Source organism: Onychomys torridus, chromosome 6 (genome assembly GCF_903995425.1).
Source record: "Onychomys torridus chromosome 6, mOncTor1.1, whole genome shotgun sequence".
Lineage (NCBI taxonomy): Eukaryota > Metazoa > Chordata > Mammalia > Rodentia > Cricetidae > Onychomys > Onychomys torridus.
Genome location: NC_050448.1, coordinates 110,963,227 through 110,981,379, shown reverse-complemented (window position 1 = coordinate 110,981,379; position 18,153 = coordinate 110,963,227). Strand labels below are relative to the sequence as shown.

Below are 18,153 nucleotides of genomic sequence, written 5' to 3'. Positions count from 1 at the left end.
GTAAGAGTGATGGGACAATTGGCTTAGCTCCCCACCATTCAAATACAGAAACTTACAGTGCTGGTTTGGATGTAACTATTGGGAGGTTTTCTGAACCCAGAAAACAAGGGAACATCTCACTAATTTATTTCTTTAAGGGTCACTGGCAGGTGTCACAGAGCAGGTAGTTTTACAGGCATGACGCTCCCACAGGAACATTCGTAGCAGGAGTGGTTGACCACCAGGTTCGTTTGCTGTAATAATGGAACTACCTAACTCAGTTACCAGAAACGCCAACGGTGTCCTTCACACTGGCTGTTCACTGTCTACTTTTTCAAAGCTTGACATCTTAAGTGCCTCTTCAAAGTCGATGCAATCTTTTTTGGCTTGGGTTTTACACACATTCTTATCTCCATAAAAGAAAAGGTTTGAGCAAAGAACACTCTGAGTGAAGAAGAATAGCCTCCAGGTGTAGGAGGCTAGTGACGACAACAGTTTCTCTGAAATTAATGTTTTCATTTTCATCTCATGTTTTCTTATGCTTCTTACTTAAAGCCTGAATGGTGCACATGTATTCTGAACAACACACACCACTCACATACATACATATATACATACATACATACATACTTACATACATACATACATACAAACACACTCAAACGTGTACTCACATACACACACAGACATACTGATACTTATAAATATAGATACATCATACATGTGCGCGCACACACACACACACACACACACACACACACTTACAATTCTTCCTAAAGAGCAGATGAAAAGTTCTCCTCCTAAATATATTATTTAAAAGATAAAAATGCCTTGCTTAATTATGCACTGTTAGAAAAATAAAAGAATCCTTATGAAGCATTGTGTAGAAATAATATCGCTACTACAAAGCCTGTAAAATATACTTTAGAGACAAAGGCTCCCAAATGTTGATGGTGTTTCTATACAGGTGATAAAGTTATGAGTGATTTTTTCTGCCTGTTTAGCTATCACAGTTGTAAACTATGTACCTGTATTTCTATTTGTCTAGAAAAACAAAAGTAAAATGTTACTTTCATTCTACTCTCTTTTTCTAGGTTCTTAGACACATGGAGATGAACTACACGTTGACTTTACAAAGAAAAAATGGGAAATGAAAAGAATTTTAAAAGCTGAAGCTGCTTTTTCAAAGAGTTTTGCAAAGTTTCCAGATATTACCAATAGCACCTGGCATGATTCCCACTCTGTATCCATGGCTCAAGGCCTTCTCACCATGAAGAGCCTGGTATAGCGTCAAAACGGAGACGCTGGGTTCTTGCTCTCAAACCTGACCTGTCCCGATGGCAGGAGCCCCCCTACTTTGTGTCACCATGAGGGAGCCTCATGGACTGTTTCTGTTGTCTAAGTTCAAAGGGCCGTTTTTGCCTCACTGCTCAAACTCTCTGTAAATGAAGTATGTTCTGGAAACATCTTCCGGTCACCTTCACAGACCCTCACGTCTGCATACGAGGACTGTATTCGTCCATTGCAGGCTCACTGATTCTCAAAGCGTAGCACTGGGTGCCTGTGGTTGCTAGATCCCTGCCGGAGAACACACATGGTCAAAATGATTCGCATCATGTTACTATTTCTCCTTTCCAGTCTCACTCTTTTGTGAATGAACAGGGATGCATGGCTCATGTCACAACAGACTGCAGACAGCAGCAGATGTGAAGATCCAGGGACCTTTTGTTAAAGCAGCACTGGAAACATAAAGCAGTAGAGGGGTTTCTTTTCATTTAAAAATATACACAAGCTAGAGAGATGGCTTCTTGGTAAAGAGCATGAACGACTAAAAGCATGTACTTTTCTTGCAGAGAACCTGAGTTTGGTTCTCAACATCTGCTTCAGATAGCTCACAACAGCCCATTGCTCCAGCTCCAGGGAGACTCAGAGTTTTTGACCTTCATAGTACCAACACTCACATGCACATGTCCACATGCAGACCCACCCACAGATGTACATGTGACTAAAAGTAACAAATCTTTCTAACTCAAAGTATCAGTGTGCAATGGTTTATTATTGTTATCATTCATAAATTGAGTAAATATATTTTTTAATTTTCTCTTTTTTTTTCTTGCCCCTGGGTCTCATGTGGCTGAGAATGAACTTAAAGCAATCCTCCTGCTTCCACTTGCAGAGTGCAGAGATTACAGGCGTGAGCCACCATACCCAGTTTTATTCAGCACAGGGGATTAAACCCAGGGTTGTGTGTATACTAGACAAGCATTCAACCAACTGAGCTTCCATAGCCTTTTACAACTTTTGAATGTTAATGTCTTTATTCCTAATATTAAGAGACATGTCACATAAGCTAAGACTTTTTTATGTCCCCTATATAAGAGTGCGGGGAAGTTTTAGAATTAAAATATTTGAGAACCTAGTGTATAACAATAGGACACAGGATTGTTGGCATGGGAAATGTTTTAGTTTGGGTTACTACTGCTATGATGAAACACCATGGCAAAAGCAAATTGGGGAAGAAAGGGTTTATTTGGCTTATGCTTCTGCATCCATAGTCCATTACTGAAAGCAATCAGAACAGGAACTCAAACAGAGCAGGAACCTGGAGGCAGGAGCTGATGCAGAGGCCATGGAGGAGTGCTGCTTTCTGGCTTGCTCCCCATGGCTTGCCCAGTCCACTTTTTTATAGAACACAGGACCACCAACCCAGGGATGACATACAATGGGCTGGGCCCTCCCACATCAACCACTAATTAAGAAAATGCTTACAGGCTTGCCTACAGTAACATCAGGGGCAAGGCAACTCTTATAAAAGATAGTATTTTATTGGGGGCTTGCTTGCAGTTTCATAGATTTAGTCCATTGTCATCATGGCAGGGAGCAGACATGGCAGGTGTGGTGCTGGAGAAGCAGTTGAGAGCTACATCCTGTTCCGAAGTCACAGGGACATAGACTGGCCATGGCATGGACTTTTGAAACCTTGAAGCCCACCCCTAGTGACACTCTTCCTCCAAGAAGGCCATACTTTTTAATCTTTCTAGTCCCTTCAAATAGTGCCACTACTGGTGACTAATCACTCAAATGTATGTGCCTTATGAGGGCCATTCTTCCTCAGACCACCACACCTGCAGAGCAGAGGACTCGGGAGTCCCTAGTGTAATCTTGTGTACCCCTCATCCTGTTTGTCCTACAACACCACATGACTGTTTCTATCAGAAGCATCACCAGTACCGCCTCCTCTAACTCATTCTCTCCCGACACATATACACATACAACAGCAAAAACAAGCTCTCAAAGCTGTATTTTCCCAGGTGCCTGAACACTTAAAAGCCTCAATTATCTATCTCTGACAGTCCTTTCCCTTTTCCAAGGGCTACCTCTTCCAAAAGCCACAAACTCTATACTCTAACCAAGCTCCCATAAACCTCCTATTTTACCTTCAGTATGACTTCATACCCCCATGACCAATAGTTTTGATACTCTTTTTTCTTTTTTTTGGTTTTTCGAGACAAGGTTTCTCTGTGTAGTTTTGGTGCTTGTCCTGGATCTCGCTCTGTAGCCCAGGCTGGCCTCGAACTCACAGAGATCCCCCTGGCTCTGCCTCCTGAGTGCTGGGATTAAAGGTGTGTGCCACTGTCACCTGGCCCATAGTTATGATAATCTTTCTCAAACTATCCAACTGCTTTCTGTTCTGCAAAGCCCCCTTTGAAACCCTCCTAAAGAGCTTGATAGTGTCGTGTTAATCTCTTCCTCTCCAGAACCTCATGTTACTTATTTGTTTAGCATTTATTGCAGTTTCCTTATCTATTCACAAAAATACATAAGTTATTCATCAGACCACAGACATCTAGAGAGGATGTATTTCTTGCATATTATGTTTCTTCAACCCCTACCTAGGCCTGGAACACAAAAGAAGTACATGAAGGGAGATTTAAAATTAGCACATACATCTGAATAGAAATGTGGGCCAAGAGTCCTTTACCAGGACCTCCAAGGAGATCATTTTTAAAAACACAAGTTTTACATTCATTCTACATGAATTTCCCAGGATCAGTTTGGTGATTCTCAAATAAACCGACACCAGTGTTTCTAAAAGACATAGCTATAAAATATGGAGAAAAGCATCTACATCTAAATAAGAGAAAAGAATCTTGGGGACTTCAGAATTAAATATAATGGTGCCTCGTTATGTCTTTCTACTCAGACAATGTATTGCTGAAATTTTAACATGTGTTCCTTTCATGTTACTTTTAAAATTCATTTGCATGAAAAACAAAGAATTACTGATTTATTTTCAATTAAACAAACCATTTAGATTGACTGGACTAATTTAGAACGTTGTGCTGGAACCAATTTCTTCAAGTTAATGTCAAGTTGGCAGTAGTAGTGTATGACTATAATCCTCCACCAGGATACTGAGGTAGCCAGCCTGGGTTATATGGTAACATAGTTAGACTATGCCTCAAGAAAGAAAAAAAAAGTTATTTATCTCTTCACTCAACAATCATTTCCTGAACAGCAGCCATGTGATAAACATATGACTGTGACATTGGTAGGATATAGAAGGTAGCTCAGTGTCTGTCTCTCATGTCACAGATCTTACAAGGTCTTAGGGTTTCAGCTAAAACACCATTATGGCATGGTCTGTCAAGTGCTGGGTAACCTCTCCTAAAAGCAATGGGATTGCCAAAGGCTTCCTAAAAGAAGCAATGTCCAAAACATCATTGGAAGGGAAAAGGAGAGATAATATTTAAAGAAATGTGATGGTGAGGACCACACCCACCTGCAGGGTCACACCAACCAAGCAAGGAGTTTTCAAATGGTTTGAACTGTACCGGGAAGTCATTTGGAGCAAACATACTCAGGTTTGCTCATTATTAGAGCAAAACATTTGACCAAAATACAGAGAACAGAAGGGAAATGGGGACATGATGGGTGCGAGGGCATCACTCACAGAGGGACCGACATCTTGTCCTTCTCAAGACAGTGTGCCTGGCCGCATTATCTGGCTTCATCAACACTGCAGTCTTAGTAAGTGGCTACATCCTTTTCCTCCATTACACAAAGAGGACACTGGAGTTGACATCAAATAAAAGACACTCAGGTTACTGGGACAGGACTCGTGCACATTGTCCATGAGAAAGAGAGAGAGGGAAAATGGCGGAAGCAGGAGAGGGGGATGAAAGGACAGATTAAGATCCAAGTCTTGCCTCAGTACATGCCCGTGAAGCCTAACACCAATGGGGAGCCAACAGGATTCTCGAGTTTCTGATGGTGAAGTGGGGTTGGTAAATTCGATTTGGAGTGAGTGTAGATGTGTTGAGTTTAGGAATAGAGCAGAGTTACCCTTTATGTCCAAGGCTGAATCCAAGAGAAAAATCTACACCAAGGCAACCCAGGTAGAAAATGCATACAAATACAGAGAGAGATAAGTGTGGAGATTGAAGTGATTGAGAGAGTGTGGACTCAAAAGAAGATGGGCCTAAGGAATTCCAAAGACCACTATATTGAAAGATGCAGGAAAAAAGTCATAAAACATTAAAAAGAACCTAACAACAATGTAAGTAAGACATGGATGCAAACAAGGAAAGGGTGGGTTTCAGGAAGGTTATCGTGGCATCATAAAAATCTACAGAAAGGTAAGCCAGGAGACACATCCATTGTGTTTAACACATCAAGATCCAGGTGACCTTGTGGGGAATAATTTCACGGAAACGGTGGGAGACATCCGACCATAGTGCGCTGAGGAGTAGCTGGGAAGGAAATGGAGGAGGCACTCAGGCAGTTCATGATCCAGTTATACACACACAAGGAGGCACCAAACCCAGGGAGTCCTCAGGGGACTCGGAGCAGAGCTGCCTAGCCAACACAGCATCTGCTTCAGATCAACAAGGGAAAAGAACTGAGATTCAAAGTTGGAAGCCCCATCTCCCCAGAGGACGGTGAGAACTAACAGCGATGGTACTGAAGGAAGTACCAAGCACAATGCCTGGCACACAAGATGCACTCCACAAATATTAGCCATTGTTCCGATTAGAAGAATAGGAATTCAATGCTTCCTGCTACAGTGAAGACACTGCCCACATGTTCTTCAGTGGCGTTCATCCCAAGATCAAGAAGTGCATCTCACAATAACAGGTGTGGGTACAGTGGTACATACTGACCGAAATCGTGAGAGCATAGCTCTTGAAGAAAACCACAGTCCACCATACCTCTGTACACAAACCAAATGATCTAATACCAGTGACACCATGGGTGCCATACAATAAATGATTAATTTATGTGGCACATGATCTGTTTCTCATCTCAAAATCAAACTACTGATTCTGATGTCCTCATCAGTCTGAAAGTGTTTTTTCTCTTCCCAGTGAAACTAAAATGACTATTCTCTTATTTTTCTTCCAACTAATAAGGTTCAATTAAACTAAGAGGGCCCTGGATTCTTTGGCTTGCAAAATCCATATCTAGGTTTACATAGATTTAATAGTAGATCTAAGCTTAAAAAAACCACAATCTAAACAATTTCTAGAAGCACAACATGGACCCCAAGCCACTCACATTTTAGTAATAATGTAAAGTTTATAAAGAAAAAATAAAGCAGAGACAATTCCTAAACACAGCCCAAGAAGTCCTCTGGGAGGGAAGGAATAATTCCAGTATCTATTCAAGTACTTTTTCTTTCATTCAGTTCTACACTTCAGATTGACATCTTCGGGAACTTACCAGTGTTTGATGAAGGGAAGTAGAGGCAGAGGGTTAGAGTCTTTCTCAAAATGAAAATCACGGGAAGCAAAGTCACCAAGCTGACATCCTTCTCTGTGAACTCTTTATTTCACTGATCCTTGCTGCCTTTTCACAGCCACACGCCCTCTATAAACTGACTGATCCTAAAGTGTTCTGGTCCCCAACAAATAACAATTGTGTTACAAGGTAATAAAATTATATCAACTAATGGTATTATGAAGACAATAGCTATGCATCAAGCACATGATTTGAGGCAGGCCCATGCTGAGCATTTTCTAAGCGTTGTTCTTACTATTCTTTGTAGGATGTGGTACAAGGAATGGATTTTGATTTTATTATTAGTTCTCCCACTGGATACTTGACTGTCTGAAATGTAGCAGATGCACTACAGCTGTTACTGTAACAAACCACCCTATGGGTAGGGCTCATCCATTTAGATCACAAAGGTAAAAACCGGGATTAAAGAAGTAAGTTATTTGCCTGGGACTAATACATTTCTAAGTGAAGGAATCTAAATTTCAGTCTGAGTCTAGATGCCACACTGTTAACCATTAGGTTACATTGTCTAAAATGGTTAGCGATCTGAGGGACTCACCCAAGTGATGACTCACCCGTGTGATGACAAGCATGGATTACATGGAACTAGGCTCACAGAGCTAAGATTGTCTCCTGGGCTTTGTCTGAGCTCGTGTATTTTAGGAGCTTTGTTTTTCTTTTTCCTCTCACTATTCACTTAGGCATGTATATATTTAAAAAAAACAAACAAACTTCTGAAGCAAAGATGTTAAATATTTGGATTAAAAAGATGTAACGCTACTTTTCGGGTTAGCGCCATTGATTCACCGACTTTTGTTTTTGTTCGCCTTAAACTTCAGTCCAAGAAAAACAACAGAGGATCTTTGGAAAGAGACAGAAACCAAATTAAACAAGGCTCCATTCTGAAGGTTTCTATGCTCTCCAGTCCCAGCATCACAAAGGTAACTCGATGATAGTTTCATTTCTTTATAAATCTCAAGATTCAGAAAACACACTTGGCTACAGAAACAGACAAGTGGGAAATAGGATAAATTGATTGGTGTCAATTACAAACAAGACTCTACCATTAGGTAAGCTGAAAATGGGAAGGTCTCTGACAATGGCATTGTCTAAGATTGTCTAGGGTTTCCAAACTTTTTTTAAATAAATAAATTATCCAAAGATTAACTTTTCACACTTGGTAACATGTACAATCCTTCAGGAACACTGCTCTGTATGCAATTAACTCACAAATTCCAGCAGCCAGCCACAGCATCACCTTCCCTGGGGTCAGTTCTCTTTGCTGTATGGAGCACTTACCAACCCTTCTCTACTTCAGGCCTTATTTTCCATTCCTATTTATGACCTCATTATTATGTTCTCAAGAGGTAATTCCTGTTACCACCAAAAGTAATTAATGATGTGGGATTCCAAAGCGCATTAAATTTAAAGAAAGCACACTAAAACCATTGTCATGGTTGAGAAGCAATGGGTTTTATAAAGGGGAAATTACACCCCTGCCTGTCACTGTCCCTTATGATGGGAAGAACCAGAAAACAGGAATACAGCATGAAGCCTGGAAAGTCTAGTTGCCGCAAACCTTTCACCCACCTACTCTACTTGTTACAGCCCGAGAGAAAGCACAGCTCATCAAGGAGGGCTTCATTCTCCCTGTCCTGGTAACTATGAACTCAGACAGCCCTCGTGCCAATGCCTTGTTATATTGGAGCAAGTGATTCTGGGGACATGCTCTGGTCACCTGCTTTCCGTCCTTGCTGCAACTCATTCCCCAGCAGGATGTAGTCAAGAACTGTATAAAGGAAGATGTCCACTTGCATTTGCCAGAAGGGGTTTGGGGCAGAACCATTCTACAATGTGCAGGTATTTCTCTCATATTTGAGTGTAGCTCGAGAAGAAGGAACCACTGCTGCTCAAAATGTCATCTCTGAGGGTGGAAAAAAAATCTTTAGAATTAATGGAAATTTCATTCCATGAAAGGGAGTGAGTAACTCTCTGGAAAATCCAACATGTTAATAAAAGTATAGACACAACTGGCATAAGTAGATGTTCTGTGCATATGTATTGTTAAAACCAAAGCAGATAAGTAGAATTGACTGAGTTGTAACTGTTCCAAAGTTATTCCTAACTAAAAGGATACCTCCTCCTTCTAAATCAGGAGTCCATGCTGTCCAGCAGACTGGGAGCAATTGGGAGTTCATGCTGTCCAGTAGACTGGGGGCAACTGGGAGTCCATGCTGTCCAGTAGACTGGGGGCAACTGGGAGTCCATGCTGTCCAGTAGACTGGGGGCAATTGGGAGTCCATGCTGTCCAGTAGACTGGGGGCAATTGGGAGTCCATGCTGTCCAGCAGACTGGGAGCAACTGGGAGTCCATGCTGTCCAGTAGACTGGGGGCAACTGGGAGTCCATGCTGTCCAGTAGACTGGGAGCAACTGGGAGTTCATGCTGTCCAGTAGACTGGGGGCAACTGGGAGTCCATGCTGTCCAGCAGACTGGGGGCAACTGGGAGTCCATGCTGTCCAGTAGACTGGGGGCAACTGGGAGTCCATGCTGTCAGCAGACTGGGGGCAACTGGGAGTCCATGCTGTCAGCAGACTGGGGGCAACTGGGAGTCCATGCTGTCAGCAGACTGGGGGCAACTGGGAGTCCATGCTGTCCAGTAGACTGGGGGCAACTGGGAGTCCATGCTGTCCAGTAGACTGGGGGCAACTGGGAGTCATGCTGTCAGCAGACTGGGGGCAACTGGGAGTCCATGCTGTCAGCAGACTGGGGGCAACTGGGAGTCCATGCTGTCAGCAGACTGGGGGCAACTGGGAGTCCATGCTGTCAGCAGACTGGGGGCAACTGGGAGTCCATGCTGTCAGCAGACTGGGGGCCGTGGGTGTGCGACCTTGTAATATGACTTGTAATATGACTTGCACGCTCACTCTGGTGATTATTTAAGCACTGTGCTTTTCTAGTTACACCATTTGTTTGCTTAGTGTGTGTGAACACAAGTTTAAGCCATCTGTTCTCAATCCAAACTTCCCATTTTTAATCAGCACACATGAAGAATAGCAAAGACACCCTCCTTTTCCACAGTCCCTGTGTATGTCTGGTGTAAGCTTCAGTTTTTCTTTTCGTTAACACTCAGTGCATGCACACACAAGCCATGACGCTGCGTGGAAGTCAGAGGACAGTTTGCAGGCATCAGTTCTCTCCTTCCACGCTGTGGGTCCAGAGGATCAGACTCAGGTCATTAACCTTGGCAAGGAGTGCTGTTACCTGCTCAGCCATCTCCAGCCCAAGATCTGCAGCTTTGCTCACCCTCTGACTTCACACCTTCCCACCTTCTTTTCTAATTGCATAAAAAGGCCTCTGAGGCAGTGAGGAGACAGTTGTGCAGGATATAAGGACCTAAGTTTAATTCTAGAATTCATGTTTTAAAAAAAAGGCCAGGCACAGTGGCACACTTATAATCACAGAGCTGAAGGATAAAGACAAACAAATCAATCGACTGGTAGGCCAGCCAGTCTACCCTCCTTGGCAGGTTCCAGGCCAGCGAGAAGAGAATCTGTCTCAAAAATAAGATGGGGGGGGGGGGGAACCTAGGGAAAGACAGCTGAGGTTGTCTGCTGGCTGCTATGTGTGCACACACATACACACATATGCACACACACACATGCACACAAACACATTATCTATCTATCTCTCAAAACAAGGACCAGACCAGTCGTCTTTCCTGGGTGCTTTGTAGCCCTATGACTGTCCCCTTCATGTGACTAAGCAATGGGGCCAGATAAGTAACTGATGGTTAGTAACTTCTGGCCATAGTTCAAAATAGGAGGTAATGGCTTATCTGCCTAGATAAAATGTTTTTTTTAGACTATAACAAAAATGTGTGCACTACAGCAGTGTGTAAGGTTGTCAGGGATCCCACCACTTATGTATGACATTAGTCTAGGCATTTAGCCTCTCTGTGCTATGTTCTCCTGATATGTAAGACCAATAATGGTGCCCTTAACATAGGACAGTTTTAACAACAAGATGTAATATCATGAATAAAATAGTTAAAATGGTTATATAGCATAATGAAATATTAGAAGTCCTTACTATAATTACTTGTATTTTATACAAAAGGGTCCACATGACTCATGGGGGAGTAGATAAAGTCATGCACTTGGGAGTTATATATGGAAAGAATGAAAAGCATCCTCCTTCATAAGTGGATCCCACTCATACCTGGCGTCAAGACAAAGGAAGCTCTTGACATCACAGTCAGATGAATTAGTCATTCAGGTCCCCCTTTTTTCCAAAGCCTGCAAACACAGCAGCTTGTGCACTGTCACCTGTGTGAAGGGTAGAGTGAAGTAGCAGGGAGCCTTCATCTAGGAGACTTAAGGAGGAACCAAGCATCACCTTACTGCATCACACCCCCAGGGTCTCAGGAGAACCAGCAGGTTAGAAGGCATTCCTACCAGATGTATTCCTATCACACCTCAACACAAAAAGGTCAAAGAAGACAAGAGCATGTCCACATGTAGTTAATGCTTCCTAGAATGCCCCCCAACTATGTCTATCATTGCCTTTACCTCAGGAAAAAATACACAACAGATGACAATAAGCAATACATACAGTAATAATGTAGTGACCAACACACCTTTTTTTTTATACACTGCTACCCTGGCCATCTGTCAACATGAGTAAGGAATTATCTTTTCCACTTCTAGAGACCTCTAGCTTCATAGGACCAGAAAGAACAAAAGGAAAAGACATAATCATTAAATGGCCATTCTAGGCAAAAGATTGCAGTGGCAGAATAGGGACATAGTTCAGTGATAGGATGCTTATCAAATAAATAAATGTAGTTGAAGAAGATGCATACTTGGGGGGCCTTTTGCATACTCTCTGGGAGGAGAGCCTTTATATCACCTTCTGCTATCTCCAAAATTAAATGGCTGTGACATTTTGTAAAACCCACTGCAGCCGCCTCCTCAGTCCCCATCTTCACTCATTCCCTACATTCCATGCTCTCACACTACCTTATGGAAATGCAGGTCCGATCTTGCCTCATTTATGTTTGTATTCTCTAAACAGACATGTCATTCAAGCATGCATTACAATCATATGTACAGGTGTTCTACCAGCTGCAATGAACTCTAAATATGAAAATCCAGATTTCTATCCATCTTAACAACCTTCACTCATCAATTCAAACAATTCTAATGAAATCTGGGCAAGTTGGAGCATCTCCTCTAATCCCAACCCTTGAAAGGGTGAGGCAGGAGTCTCAAGAGTTTGAGACTCCAGAATTCCAAACAAAAATGTCTAGTGCATACAGGATATGAACCAGGTAGTATACCGGCTACTGAAGGGATGAGCAGGTCATTCCCATCCACCTGTTTAAAACGTTACTGGAGAGAAGAGTCAGTGTGGGACACAGTCATGTAAACAGAAAAGTATGATAACACAATAAAAGTATGTACACATTGTACTATGATTGTGAAGGACTAGAAGTTAGATAGATCCCTGATAGGCAAACATAGAGAAAGAAGGGTCACAAATAGGTAATAGAAATGATGAAATTATAGTTTCTTCCTGATACTCCTGACCTGAGACAAAGGCCTGGTGTTTGGGGCTCCCTGCCTGGGGATCAGTATGACAATAAGTTGTGAGCTTATTCGATTCCCTGTCTTTGTTCAAAGTGACCAACCCCTAAATTAGGAAAGGACTGTCCTTCAAAGAACTTGAACTACCTCCCCTCAAAAACTTGAAACTGCCCCCTCAAAGAAATGCCAGATTTGGGGCTCCCAAGTCCCCTTCCCCACTCCCCATCCCACCCCCACTTGGCAGAGTGTCTTTCTCTCTGTGTGCCTTGTGTATTTCCTCACCCCTAATCAAAGTCTTTCCTTACTAGCTGACTCTGCCTGCTATGTCTGAGATTTTTTCCGTGCTGCTGCCTGTTACACTCAAGATTTTTTTCTGACTTTTAATTTTTTTAACTGTCAGAGAAAACAAACCCGATCAAGACCCCAAAGATGGTAGCAATTGCATCAACTAATGTAGAGCCACACAGAAGAAAGGACTTCCTCCTAAACTCGTGGCCAGATCTAAAACACCTTCTTGGAATGTGTTGCCTAAACAGATACCTTAACCTAAGGGAGCATATTATATGGTACCAAAAGAGAGCTTGAAAGACGTACAGAGACCCAACACAAAAAGGCTTTGCAGCCATCTTAAAGCACTGGAAGTTCAGGGACTATGAATAGCCAATCAATAGAACATGAACCTAGCTCCTAAGTATCCCTGGGTTCCACTACCAGCACTTCCAAATAATAATAATAGTAATAATGATAAATAATAACAACAAAAATAATAATACTATTATTATTAATGTATTTATAGTTTATTTTAAAGGGATCGAATTGCTTAGAGGAGTAATATAATAAGCTGTGTATTTAAAATGAGCACTGCCTGTTTGGGGGGCACCCAGGCAGGGGGATCAGGATCCATCCCTGGTGCATGAGCAGGCTTTTGGGAATCTGGTGCCTGTGGTATGATGCCCTGTGCAGCCTTGGTGCATTGGGAAGGGGCTTGGACCTGCCTAGGCTCAATGTGTCGGTCTCTGCTGACTCCCCATGGGAGATCTTGATTTGGAGGATATGGGAATGTGGGGTAGCTTGAGATGGAGGGCTGGGAGGGGTGGGAGGAAGGAGGAGGGAGGATCTGTGGGTGGTATGTAGAGTGAGTAGAAAATTTCTTAATAAAGAAAAATGAAAAAAAAGAAAAAAATTCTAAAGTTGCAAAAATAAAATAAGCACTGCCATTTATAGAAGTCAGTAGAGGTATCTGTTGAATTCATGTATAGGTAACTGATAGTAGCATAATAAAAATCTTGCAAGAATTCAGATAATAGAGAAATTGTGGATTACATGATTTTAGGGTAAGATTAATTAGGCTTTTCTAAGATGTTGATTGGAGAACTCAAGGGAAAGTATGTCTTTCTAGTTGGAGGCAGAAGGCTCCAGGGAAGATGTTGAGTGAAGATACACAGAAATTCACAGTTCAGTGGGAGCCATGTCTAGAGAGGAAGGTTGGCACAAGGGGAGCAGGGCCTCGAATGCCAGGCTCAGGATTTGAATTTCCTTAGTGGAAAAGAGTTTATGAAGGGTTATTCAAAGAAAGAATGCCATGTTGCTTTAGGAAGATAGCTCATAAATTCAAATAGAAGATTGTTTATAAATTCAAATAGTCTAAAAGACACCCTACCTAAAAACCAGCAACCTGATGATAACAGGAACATGAGAGAGAAGTATCTGATACAGGAGAGAGCTAGCTGTAAGATACACAGTAAAAGAGCTGGGGAACTGAAGCCCATGTGTCAGGGAGAGGGACAGTGTGGAACAAAGGTCACAGTGCCACCTACCATCTACTCCAGAGCCTTAGGAATGTTTGGAGATGTTCCTGGAGGTCAGCATGATGATCTAGAAAATGGGCTTTTCCCTTTTGTCAAGCTGTTTAACTAGTGTCCACAAGAGAGAATGTGGCAATAAGGTTCCTGAGAAGAGGAAATAAAGGAAAAAGAAAGAAGGGAAAGAAGAGGAACAAACAGAAGGTAGATCCATCATTCCTAGATAGTCTGACCTCTGGGCCTTCTTGTGCATTATAAGCATTTCCAGGAACAAATCAGTCTCTATGTCAGCCAAGGGGCATTCCAGAGCCATTTGGCTACCAAGGCCCTCTTTCTCATAATAGTTTGGGTTGCTCTACCTAACTCTTTTTACCCTCAGTAGCCATTAAAAAGCAAAATGGCAAACTGAATTGTTTTACTGTCTTCACTGTGAATGCACATTGCTTCTGTTTCTCAACGCAGCAAAGTAATGGTACCTGTGATTATCCCTCCACCCCCACAAAAAAATTCCAAATTCATCAAACAAACCTGCCACGTCCACTAGTCCATTGCCTGAGAGAAGCTGATTCAACTGCTTTATCAAAGCTCTCGCCCAAAAGCACAATTTTGTTGACAGACCTTGTAGAAGATTAAGTAATATGGGGGCCCTGGGAAGCTTCTACCCTCTCAGACTCCTTTAGAGTCAGATAATTCGGTTTCTCGCAAGAGACTTTGAATTGTTCTACTCCACAGTAGACAGGGAAGTGAAGTTTATTCTTTAGAGTATGGAGATATTAAAGGTCCTAAGTTTCATTTCAAATCTGGTGGTTTTATGCTGGGGCACATCTGAGTGCCTTGGCAAGTCTAGCTATCAATTACCAGTGAATTAATGGATTCTTCTAGATAAGTATTGTCATCATTTCACCAGTGATTGCTGTTTTCATTGAGACTTCACAGAACTGCAAATAGATGTTTGTTAAGCCTGATTAGTGCAGGAGTTTTTCTTGGCTTCTCTCTGTTTCCAAGCTAATTATGGGCTTCTTCCTGTCTCTTTTTTGATGCTCATAATGAGAGTGCACATGCAAACTTGAGAAAGAGAACAAAGCTATCAACATATAATTTACCTGCTGAGATACCCACCAGCTCATAAACTAAGAATTGTATTACTAGTAAGTTTAACCAATTTCCCTCAAATGTTTAGGCATACCCTCTACTATCTTTGCAAGGGTAGCTTGGGGTCTTTGGCCCCTTCAAAATTCACCTCCAGACACTGCCAGATAAGGCTATCCTTTAAGTCAGCACAGTATGTAAGCTACAGATACAGTTCAAGCCCAGTCCCTAAACTTCATTCCAAGCAAATGGCCACACCTACCTAGAAACGAGTCAGCTTAGCTATTTTTTTTTTAAAGAAGACAAAGTAATTAGCGCAGAAAAATACCTACAATGGCATTTGCTTTGTTTTAAAACATGTCATTAAAATGTGTGGACATTTCAGTCTTAGCATCATATAATTTTTCAAACATTGAATCAGATATAAAAACATGCAAGAAATGGAACTAGAGGCCTTTATATTTAAAAATTCTGCAGAAGGGCATCACAAAATCCTACTAGATCAAAGAAAGACCATGTTCATGACATTAGAAACCTCTGCGCCTTGAATTGTAAACATTTTTACTGGTGAAAGACTTTACTAACAGAAACAAAATCATGGGGCTGGGGCTATAGCTAGTAGCAGAGAGCTTGACTCACATGCAGGACATAATATGTCTAATTCAAATCCCAAGGAAAGAAGGAAGAAGGGAGGGAGGGAGAAGCCAATCAAACTATAGTACTAAAGAATGCCAAGGAATTTATCTGAGTAAAATTTCCTTAGTTATAGTCAAAAATCACACTTGTTGGAAAATGCCATGTTTCCAAAAGCAGAGTGTGTGGAACATAGAATTTTGCAAAATATCTTAACCATTAGAAGCTTTCCTAGCCAACCACCACTGCCCCAAAGTGATAAAGGACATATGAACTGCTACATCTGCTCTCTAACACGAGTCTGTAAGCAGGAATTGGAGAATGAAGCATTGATTTAACTGCCCCCTCCCTTGGCTTGCAGTGCTGGGGAATAGAACTCCAGGCCTCCTCCATCACCAAGCCATAGCCCAAGCCCTGTGATAAGTGTGACTTTTAATTACCCTCTAAAGTTCGAGCTTGCTCTCAAATCTAAGGCTGGGAAACGTGTTTTATTATTTTGAATGAATTCTAAAAGTAAACATTTTATATGACATGTCGATGACTAGAGATTAACTCCAGTTGCCTGCCACCAACTGAATCACCAACCACGCTGTGATCTGAGTTTAAGGTGTCCTCAGTTTCCCCATCTGTACAGTGTGCCATTTCAGCTGCTAGTCTTAGGCAATATACACAAAAGCGCTTTTTAAGTGGGAGTGGTCACTCACCCTGAAGCTGATAAGGACCGCATGTGACAGGTTCCTTCTGCTGACTGTGTAAGTTAAGTAAATGGCTCTTTCCGCAAGATTGAAAAATACCATTCTTTTCTAAAACGCATGTCTTTGGGTGGCTTCCCTCCCTCAACTACTTCATAAACCTTTCTATTAATTTGTCTATAGACCAACAAGGCTCAGTTAATCATTCTGGCTGCCAGATCCCTACAACTAATCCCTGAGTCCTGGTGAATCAACAGTGAGAATCAAGGGCCACTCATCAGTTACAGCCTCAAACTTTAAAAACTTACAAACCCCTTTTTCTGGCGCTTCTCCCTCCTAGAAAGGGCTGCTCTGGGGGTGGAAATCTTGGACCACGGGCTGCCCCTTACCTGGTTGAAGTGCAGCTGCCCCAGCTCCAGCGCTCCCTGGTGGGGTGCAGCCCCTAGCCGCTCCAGCAGGCGCCCCAGCTGCTCCGCCGACAGACTCTGGTTGGCGCCGAACACTCTTAACACGTCCTCACTGAAGGCGAGCTCCGGTCCCTCCCCGGGGTGTCCCAGGCCGGTGGCCGCCAGCAGCAGCAGCCCGGCCACTGCCCGGCCGGGAGTCATCGTGGAGCGCACAGCACCGGAGCCGGCGGATGCAGGGACCCGCGTGGGTGCCCTGATGTCAGTGCCCTTGGGGTGGGAGGGCCGACGGTCTCGCGTCACTGCCTGGCCCAGTTAGCAAGACACTCGGTGCCCCGGGTCCTCTGCAGCTCCAGACCTTCAGGGCATTGAAGAGCTAGCACAGCCGGGAGGCGATAGGCAACGTGGCCCCTCCAGGCCTCCTGCGGAGCCTGAGATAAAAGGAACAAAGGGGGACAGAGATAAAGGCCACCGGGTCAACAGCCTGCGGGGCCGGAGCACAGCGTGGCCAGAGTCTCGAACTCCAAGCCGGGCGTGGGGCCAGCTGCCCGGAGCTGGGTTTGCTGAGGCCCCAGGATTTGCTTACAGTGTGGTGACTCTCTGCCTTGTCCCGGATATAAAGCCCCAACCACACCACACTTCGGGGAACTAAATCCTCTCTGACTGTGCAACCCCAACTCCTCTTCCTGTCTTGAGGCTTTATTTCAGCGCGGCAGACGTGGAAGGGTAGGGACTATTACACCCCTGGGAGCTGCAGAGAAACACGCCTTCAAGATCCCCAGGTTCTCGTCTACGCAGGACCCTCTACTGGCTGTGGACTTGGCAAGCTGATAGGAAGGAGACAGTAGCCTCTCACCTCTCGGTCTATGTCGATCTCTGAGGTTCGAAATATTTCTCTCTCTCTCTCTCTCTCTCTCTCTCTCTCTCTCTCTCTCTCTCTCTCTCTCTCTCTCTCTCTCTCTCTCTCGCCCCTCTATCTCGGGGAAACTCTGGGATCCTGCCCTGCACCCTTTAGAGATAAGAGGGGGAGGGAGGGAGGGAGGGAGAGAAGGTGCTGTCCCCGCCTCTGTAGCACGTGGTGTCACACTCCCCTAGGCTGAGCTCCCAAGTGTGTCCACACTGCGGCGCTGAGCCCAGGCGCTGACCTCCGGGTCTGCCGTCCCAGGCGCGGTCGTGCCTGCTCCCTC

At 43.4% G+C, this 18,153-nt stretch overlaps 1 protein-coding gene across 3 annotated transcripts in view; it reads right to left on the bottom strand.

The window, feature by feature from the left end:
* The window catches only part of Slc39a8 (solute carrier family 39 member 8), a 63,364-nt gene extending 45,506 nt beyond the window's left edge, over window positions 1-17,858 (bottom strand). The window contains exons 1-2 of one of the 3 annotated variants that reach the window (XM_036191523.1): window positions 17,823-17,858; window positions 16,952-17,397 (exon numbers count right to left, since the gene is read on the bottom strand). In XM_036191523.1, the coding sequence (XP_036047416.1) occupies window positions 16,952-17,170 (219 nt within the window). In that variant the 5' untranslated portion in view covers window positions 17,171-17,397; window positions 17,823-17,858. Of the gene's footprint in view, window positions 1-16,951; window positions 17,646-17,822 lie in introns of those variants that run through there. The other 2 variants (XM_036191524.1, XM_036191522.1) reach the window with 2 other exon arrangements.
* Window positions 17,859-18,153: the final 295 nt, after the last annotated feature.